Source organism: Natator depressus, chromosome 1 (genome assembly GCF_965152275.1).
Source record: "Natator depressus isolate rNatDep1 chromosome 1, rNatDep2.hap1, whole genome shotgun sequence".
NCBI lineage: Eukaryota > Metazoa > Chordata > Testudines > Cheloniidae > Natator > Natator depressus.
In genome coordinates this window covers 8,208,310-8,230,155 of record NC_134234.1, presented here as the reverse complement: position 1 = coordinate 8,230,155, position 21,846 = coordinate 8,208,310, and the positions used below count along the sequence as shown (strand labels likewise).

At 43.7% G+C, this 21,846-nt stretch overlaps 1 protein-coding gene across 2 annotated transcripts in view; it reads right to left on the bottom strand.

The window, feature by feature from the left end:
* Positions 1–20,192, bottom strand: part of NUP98 (nucleoporin 98 and 96 precursor) — a 59,403-nt gene extending 39,211 nt beyond the window's left edge. The window contains exons 1-10 of one of the 2 annotated variants that reach the window (XM_074954247.1): positions 20,065–20,192; positions 10,199–10,302; positions 9,209–9,310; positions 8,905–9,084; positions 7,133–7,272; positions 5,817–5,924; positions 4,821–4,998; positions 2,828–2,994; positions 2,462–2,605; positions 939–1,074 (exon numbers count right to left, since the gene is read on the bottom strand). In XM_074954247.1, coding sequence (XP_074810348.1) covers positions 939–1,074; positions 2,462–2,605; positions 2,828–2,994; positions 4,821–4,998; positions 5,817–5,924; positions 7,133–7,272; positions 8,905–9,084; positions 9,209–9,310; positions 10,199–10,274 — 1,231 coding nt within the window. In that variant the 5' untranslated portion in view covers positions 10,275–10,302; positions 20,065–20,192. The remainder of the gene's footprint in view (positions 1–938; positions 1,075–2,461; positions 2,606–2,827; positions 2,995–4,820; positions 4,999–5,816; positions 5,925–7,132; positions 7,273–8,904; positions 9,085–9,208; positions 9,311–10,198; positions 10,303–20,064) is intronic. The other variant, XM_074954256.1, reaches the window with a different exon arrangement.
* Positions 20,193–21,846: the final 1,654 nt, after the last annotated feature.

Genomic DNA, 21,846 nt, shown 5'->3' with positions numbered 1-21,846 from the left:
AGTGCTTCAACACCAAGATTATTAGCAGCCCAGAAACAGAATAATAGCCAATTACTCTTCTACAAAAGCTGGAACACAGGACTTAAAATTGACTTTTTCTCAAAACAAAGAGCCCTCCTTTAAGCCTGACCAGAACAAATCCATCCCATTCCTGCTGGACTGCACAGCCAAAGCTCATTTGACAGTGGCCTGAATTTGTCTTTTGGGAGAGGATTACATTTCACACTTTGATTTTATGCCAACATAAATCAACATTTCAGTAGTTCTAAAGCCACTATTTCTCTCAATTTTAGCATGCAGCTTCTTTGGTCTCAGCTCTGTAAGACCAAAAGATAACAGATTTCATGGGACTTATTAAAAAGAGAGACCACCACTACTGACTTGGTATCTTACACAATAACCCTCTTTTCACTCAACTTTACCTACTTTTGGACCCAACGTTAATGAAATGCCCAATATTTAACAAGTGACTAATTCAGCTATAAATGAAGTAGTTAGATACTGCAACAAAAAAATAAGTTTTACCCGGACCCTTAAAACGTCTTGGAGAATTTGTATATTGTATTACCATTCATACCTATAAGTTTTATGTTGTTACGCACCACCTGGTATTTGCTACTAAGTAATGGTGCATTTTTTTAAAACTTAACATCTCTCTTAACTGATTCAGAGAGTACTGCCTACAAAAAGTCTGCAAGAAGACAGAAGCATACTGAACCTCAAACTCCCATACAAATAGAATGCAAAGTCAGTTTACAAACAAAAGAGGAGCAAGTCCATGTCCAAGACTTCAAGCTTTCCCCTTCAGCAATATGCATCAAGCACAGCTTACCTGAGAATTTTAAGATTCACAATCATTTAGTATAAGATTCAGTAGCCTGGTGTGTGGTATATTCAGTGTAACTTTAAGAGACTGAATCCCACTTTCTTATATGTACCAAAATTGGAAGTGTTTGTATTGGTTCCTAAAGTCAGGGTTGGTTTGTTACCAAAGAGCCCGCTGCCAGAAGTTGTACCAAACGAAGGAGCACTGGTCGTGGTGGTTCCGAATCCAGCAGGCTTACCAAACAGCGTCTGAAAGGAGAGCAACATGCTTTTAAAACTCTGACATACATGTTACTATGAAATGCTGTTGTAATCTACCTTTGTACAAGGTAGATTTAAGGCTGCCAAGGAAACAATCTCCTGATCCAAAATTAGCAGTGGTCCATTATCTATTGTGTATAAAACTTGGGCACTGGTTTGGCAGGCTGTCAGGAAAACAATGAAACAGCTACAGTGAGATGGAATTAAAAGTCCATTCCATTGCTGAATTAATTGAACAAGTCTATTACAAAAAAGTCAGCATCAATGTGTTCAATATCCAACCCACCAACAGAAAGCCAAATTCTGCTGAATTCGTTTTTATTTTAAATAATGTGCCCATCACAGTACTATGAGCACCTACAAATGCTCTGAAGAAGCGTAGAACTAAGGCACTCAAGATTCTGTATTACTCCTGCTACAGTTTGGTTCATTTAGCAACCCAAGGGCCTGAAGTCAAGTGTTAGGAGGTAAATGTTAGAGCAAAGTTCATTACCAATATATTAAAGTGTGTAAAATTAAATTCATATGTGAACTAGTGGTATCAGACATTTAGGATATTTTATAAGAGTAGTTTTTCCACACATGTATAGGATTTTTATTCCTTGTGTCATATGTAGTACAAAGATATCCAGACGCAAAGTGGTTTGGTTCTGCTAACAACTTTAGTCTTGTGTAAGGGCGTGTCTTCACTACCGGAGTAAATCGACCTAAGTTACACTACTCCAGCTATGTGAATAACGTGGCTGGAGTTGACGAAGCTTAGGTTGACTTACCCCGGTGTCTTCACTGCATTGCGTCAACAGGAGATGCTCTCCAGTCGACTTACCTTACTCTTCTTGGGGAGCTGGAGTACCAGAGTCGACTGCAGAGTGCTCTGCCACCGATTTAGTGGGTCTAGTGAAGACCCACTAAATCGACACCCGCTGTATCGATTGCAGTAGCGCTGATCTCCCCAGTAGTGAAGACAAGCCCTAAGTGTACACTCAGTACCAATTTTATAGGTCAATTACTCAGGCACCTTTGTCATTTGTGCTTTTGGACACTATACTCCAGCATCTTGAGCGTGTCTAGACAGTTCCAGCCATTTGCCAGTCAGTTCCTATAACAGATGCTCAGCACCTCCATGGGACTTGTGTTCATTCTATATATTTTATATTGTACCCTTAGCATAACAGTTAAGGCTCTAGTTCCCTGGGATTACAGTGAAATTATAAAAGCAATGTGGTTTTATGAAGTCACTAGAAATACCCTGAAGGTTCAGACCACACTACTTTGCAGGGGGACATTAATGCACAGAAACCTGCTGCCGGCCTCTAAAAATAACAATGAAGTTTTTACATCCTTAATCAATTTCATTACAAAGGTACAGACATACCGAACCGCCAACACCAAATCCTGTGTTGGCTTGTCCAAAGAGACCAGTTCCAGTTCCTGTTCCAAATCCAGTGGCAGCATTTGTGTTGGCAGCTGTTCCAAAAAGGCTTCCAGACTGCGAGGCTTGGGTTGCCCCAAATAAACCCTGCAAACATAAATCTTGTTTGAAAAAAGACTAGTATCTACTCTACCAAAGAGCAGTTATAGCACTTTTGTTGGACTGTTGCAAAGATAAGTAGCTCTGAAGATCAGAGTTAATAATCAGAAGCCACGATAAACCCTTTGATACTGAATGGAATAGGTTTTCACCAACCTATATTACAGAAGAATTTACAGCTTTAAATACAACTAGCTCTCACTCTCTTACCATCGTGTTTGTATTTGGTTGTCCAAGAGTACTGGCGTTCCCAAAAGAAAAGCCAGTGTTCTGCGTTGTGGTGGCCTGGCCAAATGGTTTGCTGAACAGACTGGTAGTCTGCTGAGGCTGCTGACCAAAAAGGCTCCCTGCTGTTCCTGTTCCAAAGCCAGTTGTACCTATGATGGTCAAGGAAATGAGAGTACAGATTACAGAATTAGAGCCCGGAGTCAAATTCATGCATTGAGTCGAGCAAAATAAATGCACAAACCAGTAATCTAAAACAGATGGTTGAAATCAAAATCAAGTAGCAGTGTCATGTGGGAAGTCATGAATACTGTATCCAAAATTTAAAAAGTTAATAGCTTCATGTACCCTGTTAGATGTGATTTTTTTTTTTAACCTGCCTGTGATCATCAGTGCTAGTATTAAACAAATACTGGGATTTATTTTAGAGTGACAGCTTGCAAGTGTGATAAATGTTCTCTTAGAGATCTGAGTGACCAATGACACGTTTTACATGGTTAGCTGGACCTGTATTGTACCAATTGGATTGTGGTGTCAACATCTAGACTAGCCTGATCGCGTAGGGGGAGGGAAGGCAACCCAACCAACAAAGGTTAGCGAAAGGAACAATTCTTATAGATGACACCCAACGTCAAAGTTCTAAGTCTACTATTATCTAACAACTTCTACAGCTGCCAATACATAGGACTGTCTGAATTCCTCCCAAATACTAATTTTTTTACTCTTTTTCAGCCTCTAGGAGAAACAATTTGACTAGTTCTGCTTGTGTGTGACTGACAGGAAGTGCTGAAAGTACACACAAACACAAACTTATCAAGCCACATCCAAAGAAATGAGTTTTGCGCTTTGTTTGGAAAGTGATAAAGTTCAAGGTTATTGTTATTTCCAATGATTTCTATAGTCTAGCTCCAACCCCTATAAAAGTTTGTCTCTTGTGGTCACAACCCCAGCTTTCCCGATATGTTCCTCTGGACCAACCAGTCATAGGACATCATGGCCACAGAGAAAACGTATGGCCAATCTCATGTGAGGCTGTGAATTGTGTACGAAAACTATACCCTAGGATGGCTGACTTAACCCAATCCACAAGAACCTTAAAATGTGCCCAAGACAAGATCCTACTCCTTGATGGGATAGGTATTCACTGGTGTTTATACAGTAGTTTCTGTCTTCAGTTTATGGTCACTGATTTTATAGTTATACAAGTCTGTCCTAATATTGCACATCTGAATGTACGGAAATGTTAGCAGAAGTTCTATATTGCAACTTAGTTAGCAATCTAATCTATTTTTGAGCTGTTCTTCGCACTAACGCATTTCAGTTTGGGGCTAGCACTGACTTTTGAACAAGATTGTTTACTCCACAGGGCGAATTAAATCATGGAAGCAACACCACAGAAGTGAATTACATTCACTTGATTTTCAGTTATTTTCTTTGGTCAAGAGACCCCTGCAATGGAGGTACACACATGCGGCTTGTGCCAAGAGGGCAGCAGGAGGCTAGGGTTTTTCATGTAACGAAGTTGAAGTTATCCTGATTCTGCTCTAATGAAGGAAGCAAGCTCCTGCAAGCGTTAAATACATTTCTATTGGGGTTTTGTCCTGCTTTAGTTGGCAGAACTGGGCTAGACTTCACTTCCATGTGTTTGATTGATTATACTACCAATATCATGAATGAGTTCTATTTATCAGTGACTTTTTTTGTTAATGGCACACAAGGACTGTAAGCTTTCTTGTAATGCCAGATCCCCTCTCAATATTTGTCAAAAGACATTACACTGGTGTAGAAACTGATGCAAGGTTTGTGTAACACAAGTGTTTAACAACCAAAGTCTGATAAGTCATAATGTAGTTGTATAAAGTGAGTTTACTAATGTAAATTGTCCTAAGAGCAAAGTGTGAAAAAGGTAAGTTGCCTTGAATTCTTAAGTACCAAGGTCTATGGTGACAGTAAAGCTAGCAGCGATGTCAACACTTACTGGTTCCAAAAGCCGTTTTATTCTGTCCATATGAAAAACCTGCATTAGTGGTGGAGGAGCCAAAGAGTCCAGTAGCTGCACTGGATGTAGCTGTGGAGGATCCAAATAACCCCGCAGCTGCTACCGCTGGATTTGAGGGCCCTTTCCTGTTTGCCTGGTAATCTTCCAAACGGAGTTCCTAACCAAAAAAAATAAAAGTTTTCTTTACACAGTCATTCCATGTGGGACAAACTAAGTTTGAGCAATTGCGTTGTAGCTCTGAGATGTACTAAGCTCAGAAATTGGACACCCACTGCCCCCTCAAAAAAACCCAACATATACAGAGGGTACATTCAAAATTTATTGCCGTTTTAGAGAGGTTACAGGTTTCCATGATATTCTATGCTAAGTTAATTCCAGTTCTGACAGTACGTTTCCTTAAGTGTATCCACTAGTTCACGTTAAGCTTGTGAAAGTTTTTTTTTTTAAATAAACAATGACCCACCTTGTAAAGTTAACAGGGCCTTTTGACTAGGAGAATTGTTTAAGTCTTACAAACAAACAACTTGCCTTTCAAGTGAAGAGCTTTCAGAGTTAAGACCCCAAAGAAAAGAATACTGGAGAGCTCCACGGCCCTTAACTGCTAATCATCCTCTCATTCCCTCTATAACGAAGAATTGTTCTTTACAATGTTTCTCCCTTTCATCCCAAGATAGTCTAAAAGTTATTTTCAGATCTGTAGAGGATGCCATGTTGAGCATTTAAAAGCCCAGCTGATGCAAATGAATAGCAAATTCCTCTACTGATGACAAGTTAGCCTGCCACAGGTATATATCACTTTAGAACATTAACAGCTTTCAAAGAACAACATCATTAAAATTATGCAGGTGCTGAAGATTAAATATTTTAATGTATTGTATGGACCTAATGTCAGGATGTTCATATACCATATAAGTCATAAGACGAAAGCTTAGTGAGGGAGGCAGCAAGAAAGTTTAAATCTTCGATTTGACTGACCTCTAGGGATTTGCTTTCATACTCCTTCATAGCAGTAATACACTGGTGCTTAGTGCTGATGTTAGTGCTAACTCCAGATTTTACCATAGTATCTGTGCCGGTTGGTGGCTGCAAGAAAAGAGTTAGATACTCAATTTGTTTCATGTCCACCTATGTTTTTATAAGTGTAAATTTCTACTGTCCAGATACATACTGCCTAAATACAAAGCCTAAATTTAGTACAGGAACTGGAATGGTGCAGCACAGTGCTATATGTAGCTGTGGCCTTCAACAGCAATCAGCACAGTAAATTCCCCAAAGGAATTCTCAGAACTCAGTGCAATTTTCCCTTTTAGTTTGCAATTTTTAAAGGCAACATGTGCCCAGACTTCTGACATAGTTCTCTAAACCCTTTGAAAGTTATCCCCAACAACCTTTCTCCCTATCCTAGGGAGGATCACATATGCTCAAGTTTGTCTTCACTATTCTGTCCATTCTTTTGAAGTTCATCATTTCCTGAAAGACTGTTTCAGTGAAAAGTCTCCATTTCTATTAGGATGCTGCAGTACGTTGTGTGCACTCTCAACCCTCTTTAAATTTGTAAAGATCAGTCACAGGGGCGTTTGGCAGAATGCTCCACATCCTCAGCTGCCCTCCAGGGCAGACACAGAGGTTGAAACCTTTCACTATTACCCCATTTTTGCAGTTTCTCCTCTTTCGGACCATCATTCACTTCTCAACTGCCACAGAATCTTCAGGATCATTTATTCCAGACACCTCTTAAAGGGGCCTCATCCAAAGAGTAATCTAGAAAGAGTCTTAGTGTTTCAACTAATCTTTCTAGAGCTGTGCTGACTCTAAAGGGGACAACATACCACTAACACATACCAAGAAAGCTTAGTCTCCACTGCTATTAGTCAGAATTTGGTCCTGATTATATAAGAGTTGCAATAGAATTTTAACATTTGTCAGCCCTCTGAAAATTCTATTTTAAATGACACCTAGTAATAAAGTCTGTTAGGCAAGAATTCAGACAAGCTCTAGGTCTATGCAGCTCTAACAAGTCTAGATGAGAGTTAATCCATGTTTCCCATATAATAATTCAAGATTTTTCCATACCAAAGTAAGCTGGTAAATTATTTCTGGACAACTGCTTGCACAAGCTGCCTCCACTGCAATAGTTCTACTGAAGCGCACATGCCTTCTACATCTGCCTATGAATCAGTTATTTTATTCCACAGGTCCTAGGAAGCCAACATTTTAAGTAAAGAATAGCAGAATGTACAGTTCCCTACAGTAAGCAGAAGTTAGGCCTTCAGAAAATAAACAGCACTTACATTAAATTTAATGGTAGTCCCAGTTGGAGCAGCAGTAAAGCTAGTTGGCCCAAAGAGAGAGCCAGATGTACCCCCAAAAGGATTGGAGGCAGTGTTAGTGGTTCCAAAGAGACCTCCACTGCTGGTACTCGTTCCAAAGTCTGTAAATAAGAAAAAAAATCCATACTAAAATAAAAGTCATTTGAGATTTTGCAAGTGTGTTTTTTTAAGAACTACAACCCAATTATTTTATTCAGATCACACTAGAGTACTGAGATTTGACAGAGAGTTAAGTTTCAGAACCATCCATTTAAGCGTAAAGGCTTTTATTCCATCTCCTCCTTTCATATACCACTTAGATGCCTTTGAAATAGCTCACAACTTCATTGGTTGAGGACAAACTTGGGATAGGTTTCGTGAGACAGTCATGTATATAACCTATAGATCAACAGTGGTTAAATATGTAAGAACAGACCAAGACAACCACATGAACTTGTCTAGCTATTTAGATTGCACCCCCCGCCCCCAAACCCCAACCATTATTGTGCTACTATTTCTTCACATTACATCCTAACTTAGGCTAACCTCTTTGGGGAAGAGACTATATTGTCCGTCAAACAGAAGGCGTATTTGTGGGCGACTGTGATACAGCTGCCTTAAGTTATATGCAAACAATGCTCTTACAGTGGCAAAAACCAGCCAGAATCAATGCACACGGGTGGGATCAAGTATCTGTCACAAACTAATCCAAGATAACGTAGAACTACCTACCACCATGATATTAAGAAAACAGGTCTCAAGTTTAATCTTGTCTGGCACAGATGTCATCCTGCTTCTCTGATGACCATCTCCTGTGTGGAAAACTCCTCAAGTTCCTGATTTAACACTCCCTGTATTACCTACATGCTTCTTGATCCTCTAGAAGCTTTCAAGAGATTCTCTGAAAGCTTTTCATAAGGCACTAAAGGAGCATCAGTGGAATAAGTAAAAACATTGCTATTGGGGATTTATACCAGTGCAGGAACCCTACATTTACATTCCCTTGAAGCAGTATTCTATAGCAGAAGATCAAGCCTGTGCTCAGTACATTCCACCTATTGAGCAATGGAGAACATAAAAGAGTAACAATCCTAGCCAGTTTCACTCTGCTCCTGGCACCACAAACAGGGAAGTTGTGCACTACGTGCACAGAACTTGTGCAAGAAGATTTATTCAAGAGGCAATGGAAGTGACTCTCATGCAGTTCAGGAATTAGCTTGGTCCCTTGGGGAAGCAGGGGCGAGGAGTAACTCCTCTGGCTCAGAAGAGTTTGTGGTAGCAACTGCAAGGGCTGTGTTGTGCTTTAAAGGGAGCCTTTTGCTATACGTTTCATAACAGGAGTTTCTAACATGCTAGTGCCAGAGGATTAAATAGTGATTTTATTCCTGTACTAGAAAGAACACTGGTGCAAGGATTAAAAACTAAAATGAAATTAATCCAATAGGAAGATCAAGTCTTATAACTGGACAAGCTGCAAACAGTAATATCAGCCAATGTATTTGAGATCCATGTCCCAGAGTCCTAGCACCAGATATTATATAAACAGCAGACCAGTTCACCTAGGAGTACTGTGGATCTCAGTAAATGCTATTGTTGGCAAAGCTTCAGGGAAAAGGTAGTGAAGGCACAGTTGTCATCATCAGTCTGCACCATTTGTTCAACCATGTGTTTCATGCTAGTTTAACCTTTGTCCTTCAATGTTTACTTAAAGTAAAGAAACCAGAGCTCGAAAACATGCAGTAGTTTCTACTCACTTCCAAATCCAGCCGGTTTATTCTGAGCAAAGGCATTATTCTGGGATGAAAAGAGACCTCCACCAGTGCTGGCAGTCCCAAACAGGCTGTTGGAAGTTCCAGTTGATGTTCCAAACCCAAAGCCAGTGCTTGTGGAGGAGGTGGCTGGTTGGCTAAACGTACTTGAACCAAACAATCCTCCTGAAACCAGGATACACAACAGGATTAAAGTTAAAACAGCTATTTTCAACAACACTGTGTGAATACGTTAGAGTGATGAATTCTGGTTACTGAGAACTCAGTTATACAGCAACTTCAGCTATACCTGGTTTAGTCTGTGTGTTCCCAAAGAGGCTCCCTGTGTTATTGTTTGACCCAAAGGCTGATGTTCCGAACGCTCCTCCACTGGTAGTACCAAAGCCCGCATCTACACAACAACAACAGAACGTGTGTAATGAGAAGGGCACATACACACAGGAACCACACACTCCTGCTGTACTCCCAGCTTCCCCTAGTTATTTGCTCCATGAACAAATCACAGTCTCCGTTTTCCACCCGAGTCATGCAATTTAATATTTTTACAGCGCTCTGGAAAAAATGAAGTACTACAAGAGTGTTTAGTGTCAGTCATTTATGTTGGAATACAAAGATTCCTGTTCCATACTGAAATGTAGAGATTTCCATTGTTTACTTTAACATTTGGCATTACTTTCACTCCTTCACTGAATAACTAGATTTGACAGGCAGCAATACATAAAGCTTATTAATGAAAATCTAGAAACATTGCAATGCATTTTATCAGCCATTAAGCCAGTACAAGAACATTAGAAATCCGTAAGGGATAAGCATGTCCTGTTTAATAGGACTATTTTGCATCCTGGTTGGTAGGCTCAACAGATTCTTCACCATGCGCAGCAACAGTGTGCCCTTCTCCCTCATTGTCTTTCTAATGTACCTCAACCCCAATATGATGGAACTGCCTTTGAAGATTGGACTTACCCCACCATTAGAATAACTACTGTAGCTACCCAGTGATCACTTTGCTGAGTACAAATGGAATTACAGAACTATTACATCATCCACTTAATTTGTTTGCCAGTGCATGAAAACCAACTTTTGAATCCAGTTCAGTTTAATGTGTCAGTTAAAGAATACAAAATTCTATCATGTCCAACTAATTCCCGCCCCCATTAATTTCTCTTTATCTGTAGTTTACAGTTCCAATTTGCAGATTACTTCCAATTACCATTTCCACTACCAGTATTTTTTTTTAAATGAAGAAAAAACAACACACAATGGTAGCTCTATTACTTACTTTGTCCAAATGTTGAAGTAGTCCCAAAGCCACCAGCGCTGCCTCCAAACGGAGTTCCAAATGATTTGTTAAACATTTTCAAGATGTATCAGGTTTTCATAAACCTGGAAAGAAATCATAATTCAGTGATTCGTCCAAACCCAGTTTTGAGAAGTAACTTCTCAAATTCTTTACATCCAAAGTCAGTGGCACTAAAGTTCAGAACACTTGAATACCTAAGTCACAAAATACATCAACCCAAGATGAAATCCTGCATTATGCAAGAATCATTCTTCAGGACAGTCAGAAATTCAGTTACGAGGTAGGAATCCAAGAAAGGTCATATAACCTGAGCAACATCATGGGAAGTTTCAGTCTTTGAAAAGTCACTGAAGAAGCTAATTGGGTTAAAATGTTAACAGCTTGTCATGCAAGACCGATATAAAGTTCCACTTAAAGCCTTTATAGACCCTGCTCCTGTCCATTATATTTGCAACCTGCAATGAGCCAAGCAGCTTCATCCAGGAGTCTAAAATATCAGTTTCTGTAGAATTTAAGCTTTCGTCAAGAGAGTTTTAGTCTAATTATGGTTACCAAGAACCCTCTACATGTGAGACAACAACAACCAATACAACATTCTCATTGGTCCAAAGACAAAAATCTCTAGTGCCTCAGTTGCTGTTCACAGCTTTACAGAACAGTGAATTAATGACACCCTGGGCAGTTTTGCTGGTGCTATTTAGATCACTATGGGCAGCAGTAACTGAAAATCATGATAATTTCAGACTATTTCTTGAGCAAATCATCAGCAACAGAGGCAGGCACTGTAATTATTCACAAGGTAGGAGGAACCTCCCTCCCAAAAAAAACAAAAAAGGCTATGGAGGGAGAAGAACAAAGATCACTCCCCTTAGAGCTGCCAGGAGGCTTTGAGAATGAAGAGGGACCTCATTCTCCTTTCAAGCAGTTGGGGGGAGAGGGGAATGTTCAAATTTCAGATCCTTACTAGCTAGAAGCTGATACAAAGCAACCAAAGCCCTCCAAGAACTATGGCAGAAATTCCAGAAGTACCCCCAACACCTACAGCATCTGAGGACAGCAGGGGACAGAACTTTACCAGGACACTGCTGTCCTTGGACTTCAGTGGTGATGCCTGGCCCCATTCATAAGTTTCTTACTTAGGATTGGTAGATGTCTGCTAAGTTTTCTGTTTTTTTACATTCTGTACACCGTGATAACCAAGGAGTAAGCTATATTTTTTCACCTCTGACAATTTCACCTGCATTCTGGCATCCAAACGATTTCCACCAGGACATTTTGAACACCACCTGCTCCACCGCATTTCCCCAGGTGCGAGGTCCAGAACTTGCAACATTCAAATATACCTCTGTGATGATATACATAACTTGACTAAAGTGGGTATCTTAAACATACCAATAAAAAAAGCGTTCTATAATGAGAATTGACACACTCTCTATTCTTACTCCAAGTATTCTATTTGTTGAATACCTCAAACAAGACGCAGGAAATGGAAAGGCGGTGTACTCACATTACGTTTGTGACAGACCAGGATGCAGGTGTTTTTACCACTGTCATAAAAAATGCCTAAGCCCTGTCTGTGCTACTATTTCCAACACTGGTTAAGCGTACAATGGTGCAGAAGACTGCTTATCTTTCCTAGTCTGTATGCAATGTTATTGTAGCCATGTTGGTTGCAGGATATCAAGAGAGACATGGTAAGCAAGGTGATTATCTTTTATTGGACCAACTTCCGTTACACACAAGCTTTTGAGCTTACACAAAGCTTGACTTGAAGAAGAGTTCTGTGTAAGCTCAAAAGCTTGTTTCTCACTCCAACAAAAGTTGATCCAATAAAAGATATTACTTCACCTACCTTGTCTCTTATGTTTCCTAGTGAAGAGACACCTCAAAGATGCCTATTATCTCAGGTGTCTTCTAAAGAAGAATTCACAGTCAGCATGTTGATAGAGTGCCAAATGTATGGTATAATTTAATGATAAACTGTTAGCAGTTCAACAACTTTTTCTTCTTTAGTTTCTTCAAAGTTTTCCCTTGAGGAACATCCAGTCACAGCAATTTATTGCCAGCCAAGTTCTTAAGTTGCTCCGCAACATTTAAAAAAAAAAAAAAGAAAAAAACACTCTGAAAAATCTCACCTTTGCCTATCCCCTGGTTACTCTTTGCAGATGACATGCTTTCCCCCACTCCTCCTATTATCCTGCATGAAGACGACATACATAGCAATATTAGCTTCTCTGTAGTCTCCTTATCCTCTGCTTGTCTCCTTTACACCCTTGTGACAAAAGGCCATACCTACACTAAAGAACTGAACTGTTCTGACACAGCTATGATGCCGTTACAAAAAAAAAAAAAATAGGCTAGGCCTGAGGCCTGAACTAAAGTCAAGCCTTGCTGAGAGAAAGCAGAGTGAGCAAGAGTCAGGCCAAGTCAGGCCCTGCCCAGTTACAAAGCAGATGCCTGACTGAAGGTTCACTGTCCAATACATGAACTTGGAACAACAGGTCTGACACTGCAAAAACACAAGCACTAAGTCTTCAAGTAAACACACTCCAGAAGGGTAGACCAGAACACCCTGAAACAAAGTTATGGTGTAAACACACTCCCTGAAGATACAGGAACACACTGGCCCCTCTTAAAGATAAGGTTAGGATGACAGGGTGATGGATAGAGATGTTTTGATCAAACCAACATGTACAAGGTAAAGGGGCAATACATAACTTATTTGTAACAGTGTATAAAAAGGGGGTCGCAGAGGGTGTGTCTTTGTCCAACCGAAGGGGGAACGGGAAGTCCTACCACTCACTGAGCCACGTACACTGTCACAAGCATACATGTGCTAGTGCAAATGCAGACATTGATCCGGGGAGTTAGGACCATGCTTCGTTGACAATAAACTTGGCCGAGTGCCTTCACTACGGAACCAAGTCTGTGGTCTTTTTGAGAAGTTCGACTGAGGTCTGCTGGGTCAGCTATCTGTACAGAGCCAGCATAGTACATAGGAAGCGCGCGCGCACACACACACACACACACACACCCACCCCCCAACAGACTACAGGAAGTAACTGTCCAACTCTATTCAGCACTGTGAGGCCACAGCTGGAGTACTGTGTCCAGTTTCGGGCACCACACTTTAAGAAAGGTGTGGATAAACTGGAGAAAGTCCAGAGGAAAGCAATAAAAAGAATAAAAGGTTTAAAGAAACCTAACCAATGAAGAAAGGCTGAAAAAACGGGCATATTTGGTCCTGAGAAACGGAGAGGGGGCCTGATAACGGTTCTAAAATATGTTAAGGATGGCTATCAATCATTTTCTATGCCCACTGAAGGTAGGACAAGTAGTAATGGGCTTAATGTACAAGAAAGGAGATTTAGGTTAGATATTAGAAAAAAGCTAACTGTGAGAATAATTAAGTTGCTGAATAGGCTTCTAAGGGAGGTTTTGGAATCTCCATCATTGGAGGCTTTTAAGAAACAGACTTGACTAATACCTATCAGGGATGGTCTAGCTATACTTGGTTCCACCTCGGAGCAGGTAGATGGGTTGGTGGCTTTTCGAGGTCACTTAAAATCCTACATTTCTATTATTCTGATTCTATAATGGTATCAGTTTAAATAGTTCAGTGTGTCCGCTCTAGCCATGTGGACTTCATGTTCAGAAGCATTGCAATTGTTACATACTCCTACTACTGCCATTTTAAACTGTCTCAACTGCAGTGCTTTCTGGCTACCTAACCCAGAGTTTCTAGAACCAATGCATTCTAGATTTCAGACAGCCACCAGTACGCTTTAGTAGAATAGTGGGAAACGTTATCCAGAACTGGTGCAGACTGAAAGTTCAAACTAAACTGATATTAGGCTCTGCTGGAAGCAAGTGTAATCCAAATGACAGGTTTTCAGATGCTCAAATAAATTGGTTAGTCTCCAAGGTGCCACAAGTACTCCTTTTCTTTTTGTAATCCAAATGGTATTTGGCGCATCAAAACAATTCACATCCACACAAGCATAGGAAACAAGTTCTTAGCACAGTAGACTTCTCTTGTGTAGACAAGGAATTCACTGAGTTCTACAGGCTTCTTATGGCTTGTTATTCAAAAATAAGGCAGGATGCTGATTTAAACCATAACAGCTATTCCAGAGTAACTCCTTGTGGGGACCCTCTGATTCCAGAATAAGTGTGTCTTTTTTCTGGTTTAGCTTAATTTACTTCATGGATGTTAGGATATAGATATTCAGGCCTGTTTGCAAAGGCCTCTACTTTAAGAATTCAGGTGTATTCTTATCACTTGGCTAGTCAGAGGTATAAAAGAAAGAATCAAAATCACTGTCTGCCAGTGTAAGGTCCTTCTCTTACTGTGACAGTCTGAGGCCCTGTTCTTAGGCTAAGGCCTTTGGCTAAGCGACAGAGGCAGCCATAAGCTGGGAAGTGACCGGTCACATCCTCACATTCCAAAGCAGTCACATTGAAAGAAGGTGCTATTGGGCTGTTAGGAATACAATCCTGTCCTGATAGTGCCTATCACCTCTAGAGAAAGGGAAGTGCCTAGAAGATGTAAAAGGAAACTTAGTTTGATAGCATCCTGTCTGGCAAGAACTCACTTATCAATAGACACAGCTGGGAAACTCTTATGTCTTTATAGATGTAGTTGTGAAATCCTCACTTCTGTATTGTTTTGTCATTATAGTTCCCACTTTGGCTATTGTTTATTGGCATGGTCTCTGTCTGGTTCTGTGATTGTTTCTGTCTGCTGTATAATTAATTTTGCTGGGTGTAAACTAATTAAGGTGGTGGGATATAATTGGTTAGCTAATCATGTTACATACAATATGTTAGGATTGGTTAGTTAAATTTCAGTAGAATGATTGGTTAAGGTATAGCTAAGAATATTACTATATAAATTAGGGGCAAACAGGAAGTAAGTTGGGATTCGAAAATAAGGAAAAAGGAACTTGTATTTAAGCTTGCTGGAAGTTCACCCCAATAAATATTGAATTGTTTGCACCTTCGGACTCCGGGTATTGTTGCTCTCTGTTCATGCGAGAAGGACCAGGGAAGTGGAAGAGTGAAGGAATAAGCTCTCTAACAATGGATGTTTCTTCATTTAGGCCAAACTTTTATACCTTTCCGTATATACTAATTTCTATGTCACCTTTACTTCCTAGTTCTGAAGTTGCCGAGATTCCTTCTTTGGTTACATTACTCCTGAGCAACCTAAATGGCAATTCAATTTTAACTTCCTAACTTTTCCCTTTAGGCTTATAGCTTCCTCACTTTCCTGAAACAGCTCTTCCTGAAGCTTAGTGTGCCAGTAGTATTGCTTGGTATGATCCCACAAGAATGATAATTAGGGTTACTAAGGCCATGTCTCCACTAGGAAAATTTTCTTAATATGGCTAATTCCTGCATCAGCAACTCAGTATAGAAGATAACCCACTGGCTCATACCACTGTTTTAAGCACGGTCCCAAACTGACCTGCCCCGAGTAGCTTGATGCCAAAGTACTTGAGTGTGGCAGCAGTCAGTAGCTTATCTACACTAGGGTGTTAAAATAAAAGGCTGATGGAGCTGAACTGATGTTAGCAGGGGGTGTATATCAAAAAAATTCTCCTTACATAGACGGGGCCCTCAAACCAAGATCTAAGTGAGTAACAGCCATTCCTTTGCTCCAGAACAATCTGTACCAATCATCTTTTATAGCTTAAAAAAAAAACACCCAGGCAGCTTCCAACCACGTTTCTAAGTGATGGTCAACCAATTTCTCTGAAGTTAGTTGAAGTCAATCACTGTTAACAGATTTTTGCCCCTGTTCCAACTTATCCATCAGGGTCTAGCTCCAAAGGCTAGTAGTACACCCACACTACATTATTTTCTATGTAGAGTGAGTGATAAAAATGTGCTTACATTCCACTGACCTGAGATGTCTAGTTTTACCCTAGTTCCTGCCACCCAGACACTGATAATCAATAGTGCTGCATCCACTTCTATAAACCTAACTTCTCTTTCCTACAGTAAACCACTGACATTAGAGTCTCTTGACACTCGCCTTTCCAATTCTCCCTGGCCCCTAACTCACATACCATTACAGCAACTTCCTCTACTACTGATATCCCTAGAGTTTATCTAATCTAAGGGCTTCTCAGCTCCTGCTAGTTCCCTTCCCCACCCACAACTGTTTTAACATACAACCAACCTCAATTTTCATTTTTAAACCAGGCTCCCTTCTGGATGAGTTGGAGATGACAGACTCTCCCATCCTCCCATAAAAGTACTCTTGTGCCTAAACGGAACCAAATCCTCTCTTACATGCACAAGATTAAGCCACCCGATCCAGGTAACCATTCTTACTAATTAAAAAACTGGTGCCATTTATAACTAGTGAGTAGCTAATGTTAAGAAAAAGTTGTATCCCTTCTCTATCTCCCACTGCATCCCATCTGTAGCTTTATGCTGCAAGTTACTAAGCACTAGACATTTTTATTTTTGTACCTTGTACAGCACCAAACAAATCAAGGCTTAAGTGATTACCAGGACCCTACCCAAAGTCCCCCACATTATTTGTGATACATGTAATTACGGTTACTCTCATCTCTAGAAAAAGAAAAGGAGTACTTGTGGCCCCTTAAAGACTAACAAATTTGAGCATAAGCTTTTGTGAGCTACAGCTTACTTCATTGGATGCATTCAGTGGAAAATACAGTAGGGAGATTTTATATACACAGAGAACATGAAACAATGGGTGTTACCATACACACTATAACAGAATGATCAGGTAAGGTTAACTATTACCAGCAGGAGAGAAAAAAAACCTTTTATAGCGATAATCAAGGTGGGCCATTTCCAGCAGTTGACAAGAACATGTGAGGAACAGTAGGGGTGAAAAACAAACATGGGGAAATAGTTTTACTTTGTGTAATGACCCATCCACTCCCAGTCTTTATTCAAGCCTGGAGTTAATGGTGTCCAGTTTGCAAATTAATTCCAATTCAGCAGCCTCTCGTTGGAGTCTGTTTTTGAAGTTATTTTGTTGAAGAATTGCCACTTTCACGTCTGTAATCAAGTGACCAGAGAGATTGAAGTGTTCTCCAACTGGTTTTTGAATATTATGATTCTTGACATCTGACCTGTGTTCATTTATTCTTTTACGTAGAGGCTGTCCTGTTTGGACAATGTAAATGGCAGAGGGGCATTGCTGGCACATGATGGCATATATCACATTGGTAGATGTGCAGGTGAATGAGCCTCTGATAGTGTGGCTGATGTGATTAGGCCCTATGACTGTGTCCCCTGAATAGATATGTGGGCACAGCTGGCAATGGGTTTTGTTGCAAGGATAGGTTCCTGGGTTAGTGGTTCTGTTGTGTGATTGCTGCTATTTGCTTCAGGTTGGGGGGCTGTCTGTAAGCAAGGACTGGCCTATCTTCCAAGATCTGTGAGTGATGGGTCATCTACCTGAGGGATTGGAGCAAATGCGGTTGTATTGCAGAGCTTGGCTGTAGACAATGGATCGTGCGGTGTGGTCTGGATGAAAGCTGGAGGCATGTAGGTAAGTACAGTGGTCAGTAGGTTTCTGGCATAGGGTGGTGTTTATGTAACCATTGCTTATTAGCACTGTAGTGTCCAGGAAGTGGATCTCTTGCGTGGACTGGTCCAGGCTGAGGTTGATGGTGGGATGGAAATTGTTGAGATCATGGTGGAATTCCTCAAGGGCTTCTTTTCCGTGGGACCAGATGATGAAGATGTCATCAATGTAGCACAAGTAGAGTAGGGGCATAAGGAGACGAGAGCCGAGGAAGCGTTGTTCTAAGTCAGCCATAAAAATGTTGACATACTGTGGAGCCATGCAGGTACCCATAGCAGTGCCGCTGATTTGAAGGTATACATTGTCCGCAAATGTGAAATAGTTGTGGGTGAGGACAAAGTCACAAAGTTCAGCCACCAGGTTTGCCGTGACATTATCGGGGATACTGTTCCTGACGGCTTGTAGTCCATCTTTGTGTGGAATGCTGATGTAGAGGGCTTCTACGTCCATAGTGGACAGGATGGTGTTTTCAGGAAGATCACCGATGGATTGTAGTTTCCTCAGGAAGTCAGTGATGTCTTGAAGATAGCTAGGAGTGCTGGTAGCATAGGGCCTGAGGAGGGAGTCTACATAGCCAGACAATCCTAATGTCAGGGTGCCAATGCCTGAGATGATGGGGCATCCAGGATTTCCAGGTTTATGGATCTTGGGTAGCAGATAGAATACCCCTGCTCGGTGATCTGGGGTGTGTCTGTGCAGATTTGCTCTTGTGCTTTTTCAGGGAGTTTCTTGAGCAGGTGTACTTTCTCCCCCCCCACTGTTCCTCACATGTTCTTGTCAACTGCTGGAAATGGCCCACCTTGATTATCACTACAAAAGGTTTTTTTCCCCTCTCCTGCTGGTAATAGCTCACCTAAGCTGATCACTCTTGTTACAGTGTGTATGGTAACAACCATTGTTTCATGTTCTCTGTGTATATAAAATCTCCCTACTGTATTTTCCACTGCATGCATCCGATGAAGTGAGCTACAAGCTTTTGCTCAAATAAATTTGTTAGTCCCTAAGGTGCCACAAGTCCTAATTTTCTTTTTGCAGATACAGACTAACACGGCTGCTACTCTGAAACCTCTCATCTCTAGAACATCCATAATCACTGTAGCATCTGAAATATGAGACCAGTCTCCCCCCACCAGAACCAAACACCTCCCCCCAAACAGATCTTAATACTCGCTAAACCACCCTCATTGATTTGGGGGGGGGGGGGGAGACCAGCAACAAGTTCAGGGATGAGCCCTATAGCTACCATCCCATTACCATTTCAGCAGCCAGGATGGGGGAAACTCAAGCTGCTTTCACCGGACACAGATTATGGGTAGAAAACTAGCAATAACCACAGCACAATACACAGATGCCTTCTGAGGAGACATCCCACCACCACCCGCGAACTATACACCCCCACCCCCCACTCTGGCGGCCCAGCCCAGCCCCCGATCTACACCCCCCACTCTGGCCGGCCCAGCCCAGCCCAGCCCCCCCCCCCAGATCTACACCCCCCACTCTGGCGGCCCAGCCCCCCCCCCCCCCCCAGATCTACACCCCCCACTCTGGCGACACAGCCCAGCCCCCCCCCCCCAGATCTACACCCCCCACTCTGGCGACACAGCCCAGCCCCCCCCCCCAGATCTACACCCCCCACTCTGGCGACACAGCCCAGTCCCCCCCCCCCCAGATCTACACCCCCCACTCTGGCGACACAGCCCAGTCCCCCCCCCCCAGATCTACACCCCCCACTCTGGCGACACAGCCCAGTCCCCCCAGATCTACACCCCCCACTCTGGCGACACAGCCCAGCCCCCCAGATCTACAACCCCCCACTCTGGCGACACAGCCCAGCCCCCCCAGATCTACACCCCCAGGCCCCTTCTGCAGAACACCGCCCACCCCGTTCTGGGAGAAGACATCCCCCCCACCGCTCTGTCCTCCCCTGGAGAATCATGACCCGCCCCGCCCCGCCTCGCGCCCACCCTCAGAGGCAGCCGCCCCCCGCCCGTTGGGGACGGAGCAGCCCTAGGGCCGCCCCTGGGGGGAGAACCGCCCCACGCGCCAAAGTACCCGGGAGGCCCCCGGAAGCCCGCGCCCCGCCCCGGAGACCAGCCCCGGGCAGAAGCCGCCGCTCCCGCCGGCAGGAGGAAGAGGCCCGAGGGCCGCGCTCGGCCGTCGAGTCAGGGGCGCGGCGGCCTGGTCCGAGGCGCAGCCGGGAGAAGGGCGCCGGGCTCCGCTCCGGACCCTCCCGCGCTCCGCGGCCCCGGAGTCCGCCCCGGCCCCTTACCGAGGACCCGGGCCCCGCTGAGGGAGCGACTCGACCGCGCCGAGACCGAGCGGCACCGCCACGACGCCCGCCGCCGCCTCACAGGGGGGAAACTGCGTCACACTCCGCTCGCGCTCCCGCCGCGCGCCGCGCCGCCTCCCCGCGCGCCCCCATGGGCCCGCCTCGCCCCCGATCCGTCAGCCTATTGGCTGCCGCCGTTTGAAAGCGAGGCAGGTCCCGCCCCCGGGCAGGCTCCTCCTGCTGATTGGCGGGAGGGTGTTTCGAACGTCATGAACGACCCGAGTTCTCATTGGTCAACCCTAGAGCGGTTGCTGCGAGATGAAGCACCAGAATCCGTCCTCTTCCAGCGACTTCTGGGGCTTCCCTACATCCGGGTCCTTGAGTCACCTCTGAAGGGCGGGGAGAAAGGCGGGACTTAACCCGCCTCCCACCAATCAGAAGGCATCCGGCGTTCCCATGGCAACAGCATGGGCTGGCCTGGGCGGAGGCCACCTGCCTCAGCGGGGAAGGGAGGTTCTCCCGAGCCACGTGGGTGACCCCCCCAAAGTAACGCAGCCAGCAGCTCCCCCTCGATGCCCCAGAGTAAACCAACCCCCCCCATCGCAAACCTGGCCTGGCCTTCACCCTGCCCCACAGTGAGCGCCCCCCTGCCCCAGCCAACCCCACAGCACAGGCAACCCCGCAACCTCAGCAGCCGGCTGCCTAGCCACCGGGCCGCGCTGCCTTCGGGTGACCAGACAGCAAGTGTGAAAAACCAGGACGGGGGTGGCGGGTAATAGGCGCCTATATGAGAAAAAGCCCCCAAAAGCGGGACTGTCCCTGTAAATTCGGGACAGCTGGTCTCCCTACCCGGGGTCCCCCACGGCAGCCCTGCAATGCAGCGCCCCTGCCAGCGCCTGACCTGCTCAATGCCCCGCTTTGCCAAAGACAAGCTTCAGCGGACGAGCACCCCGGGTGCCCTCCTCCCGCACCCTCGCCTGTTCCACGTGCGCCTTCAAGCCTCCTGTGAGGAACGTGTGTTATTATCGCCCCAGAGAGGCGTGGCGGACGAGGGAATATCTTTATCCCACTGAGTTGGTCTCACCTTGTCTCGCTATATCCTGGGACTGACAGGGCTACAACACTCCTATCGTTTCGCAAGCACCATCAGTCTGCTCAGTGCGCTACGAAAAGCCGATGGGGCCCCTGTTCCGAGGAGCTGAGAATCTGAAGAACCCCATCCTGCAAGTTTTTAATGCCATTTAACTTTAACAGGAGTGATCCCATTGAAATCAGACTAGACTGGCCTTCTAGATTAGAAAATGTGATTGGCCGCATAAATGTACTATGAAGGTTAGATGAAGCAGTACACAGCTTTTTTCTCTCTCTATTTTACACTGCTTTCTCCGATATGAACTAAGCTTATTTCTTAGATGGGGAACTGAGACAAAGTTGCCTGCTCAAGCTGTCACATAGTGAGCCCGTGGTACAGCCTGGGAACAGGCGCCAGCCCCAACACTCAGTCTTCTGTTTGAACTATTACTTGCACGGAACTTGGAGGGAGGATCACAGGTTGCAAGAGGAACGAGTTTGGAGGCGACACCAAGAATTCAGTTGGGCATAAGCTTTCCTGGCTAAAAACCCACTTCTTCAGGTTTTTTACCCAGGAAAGCTTATGCCCAAATAAATCTGTTAGTCTTTAAGGTGCCACCGGACTCCTTGTTGTTTTTGTGGATACAAACTAACACGGCTACCCCCAGATACAAGAATTCAGTGTGTGTCTACCTGGCTGGAAATGTCACT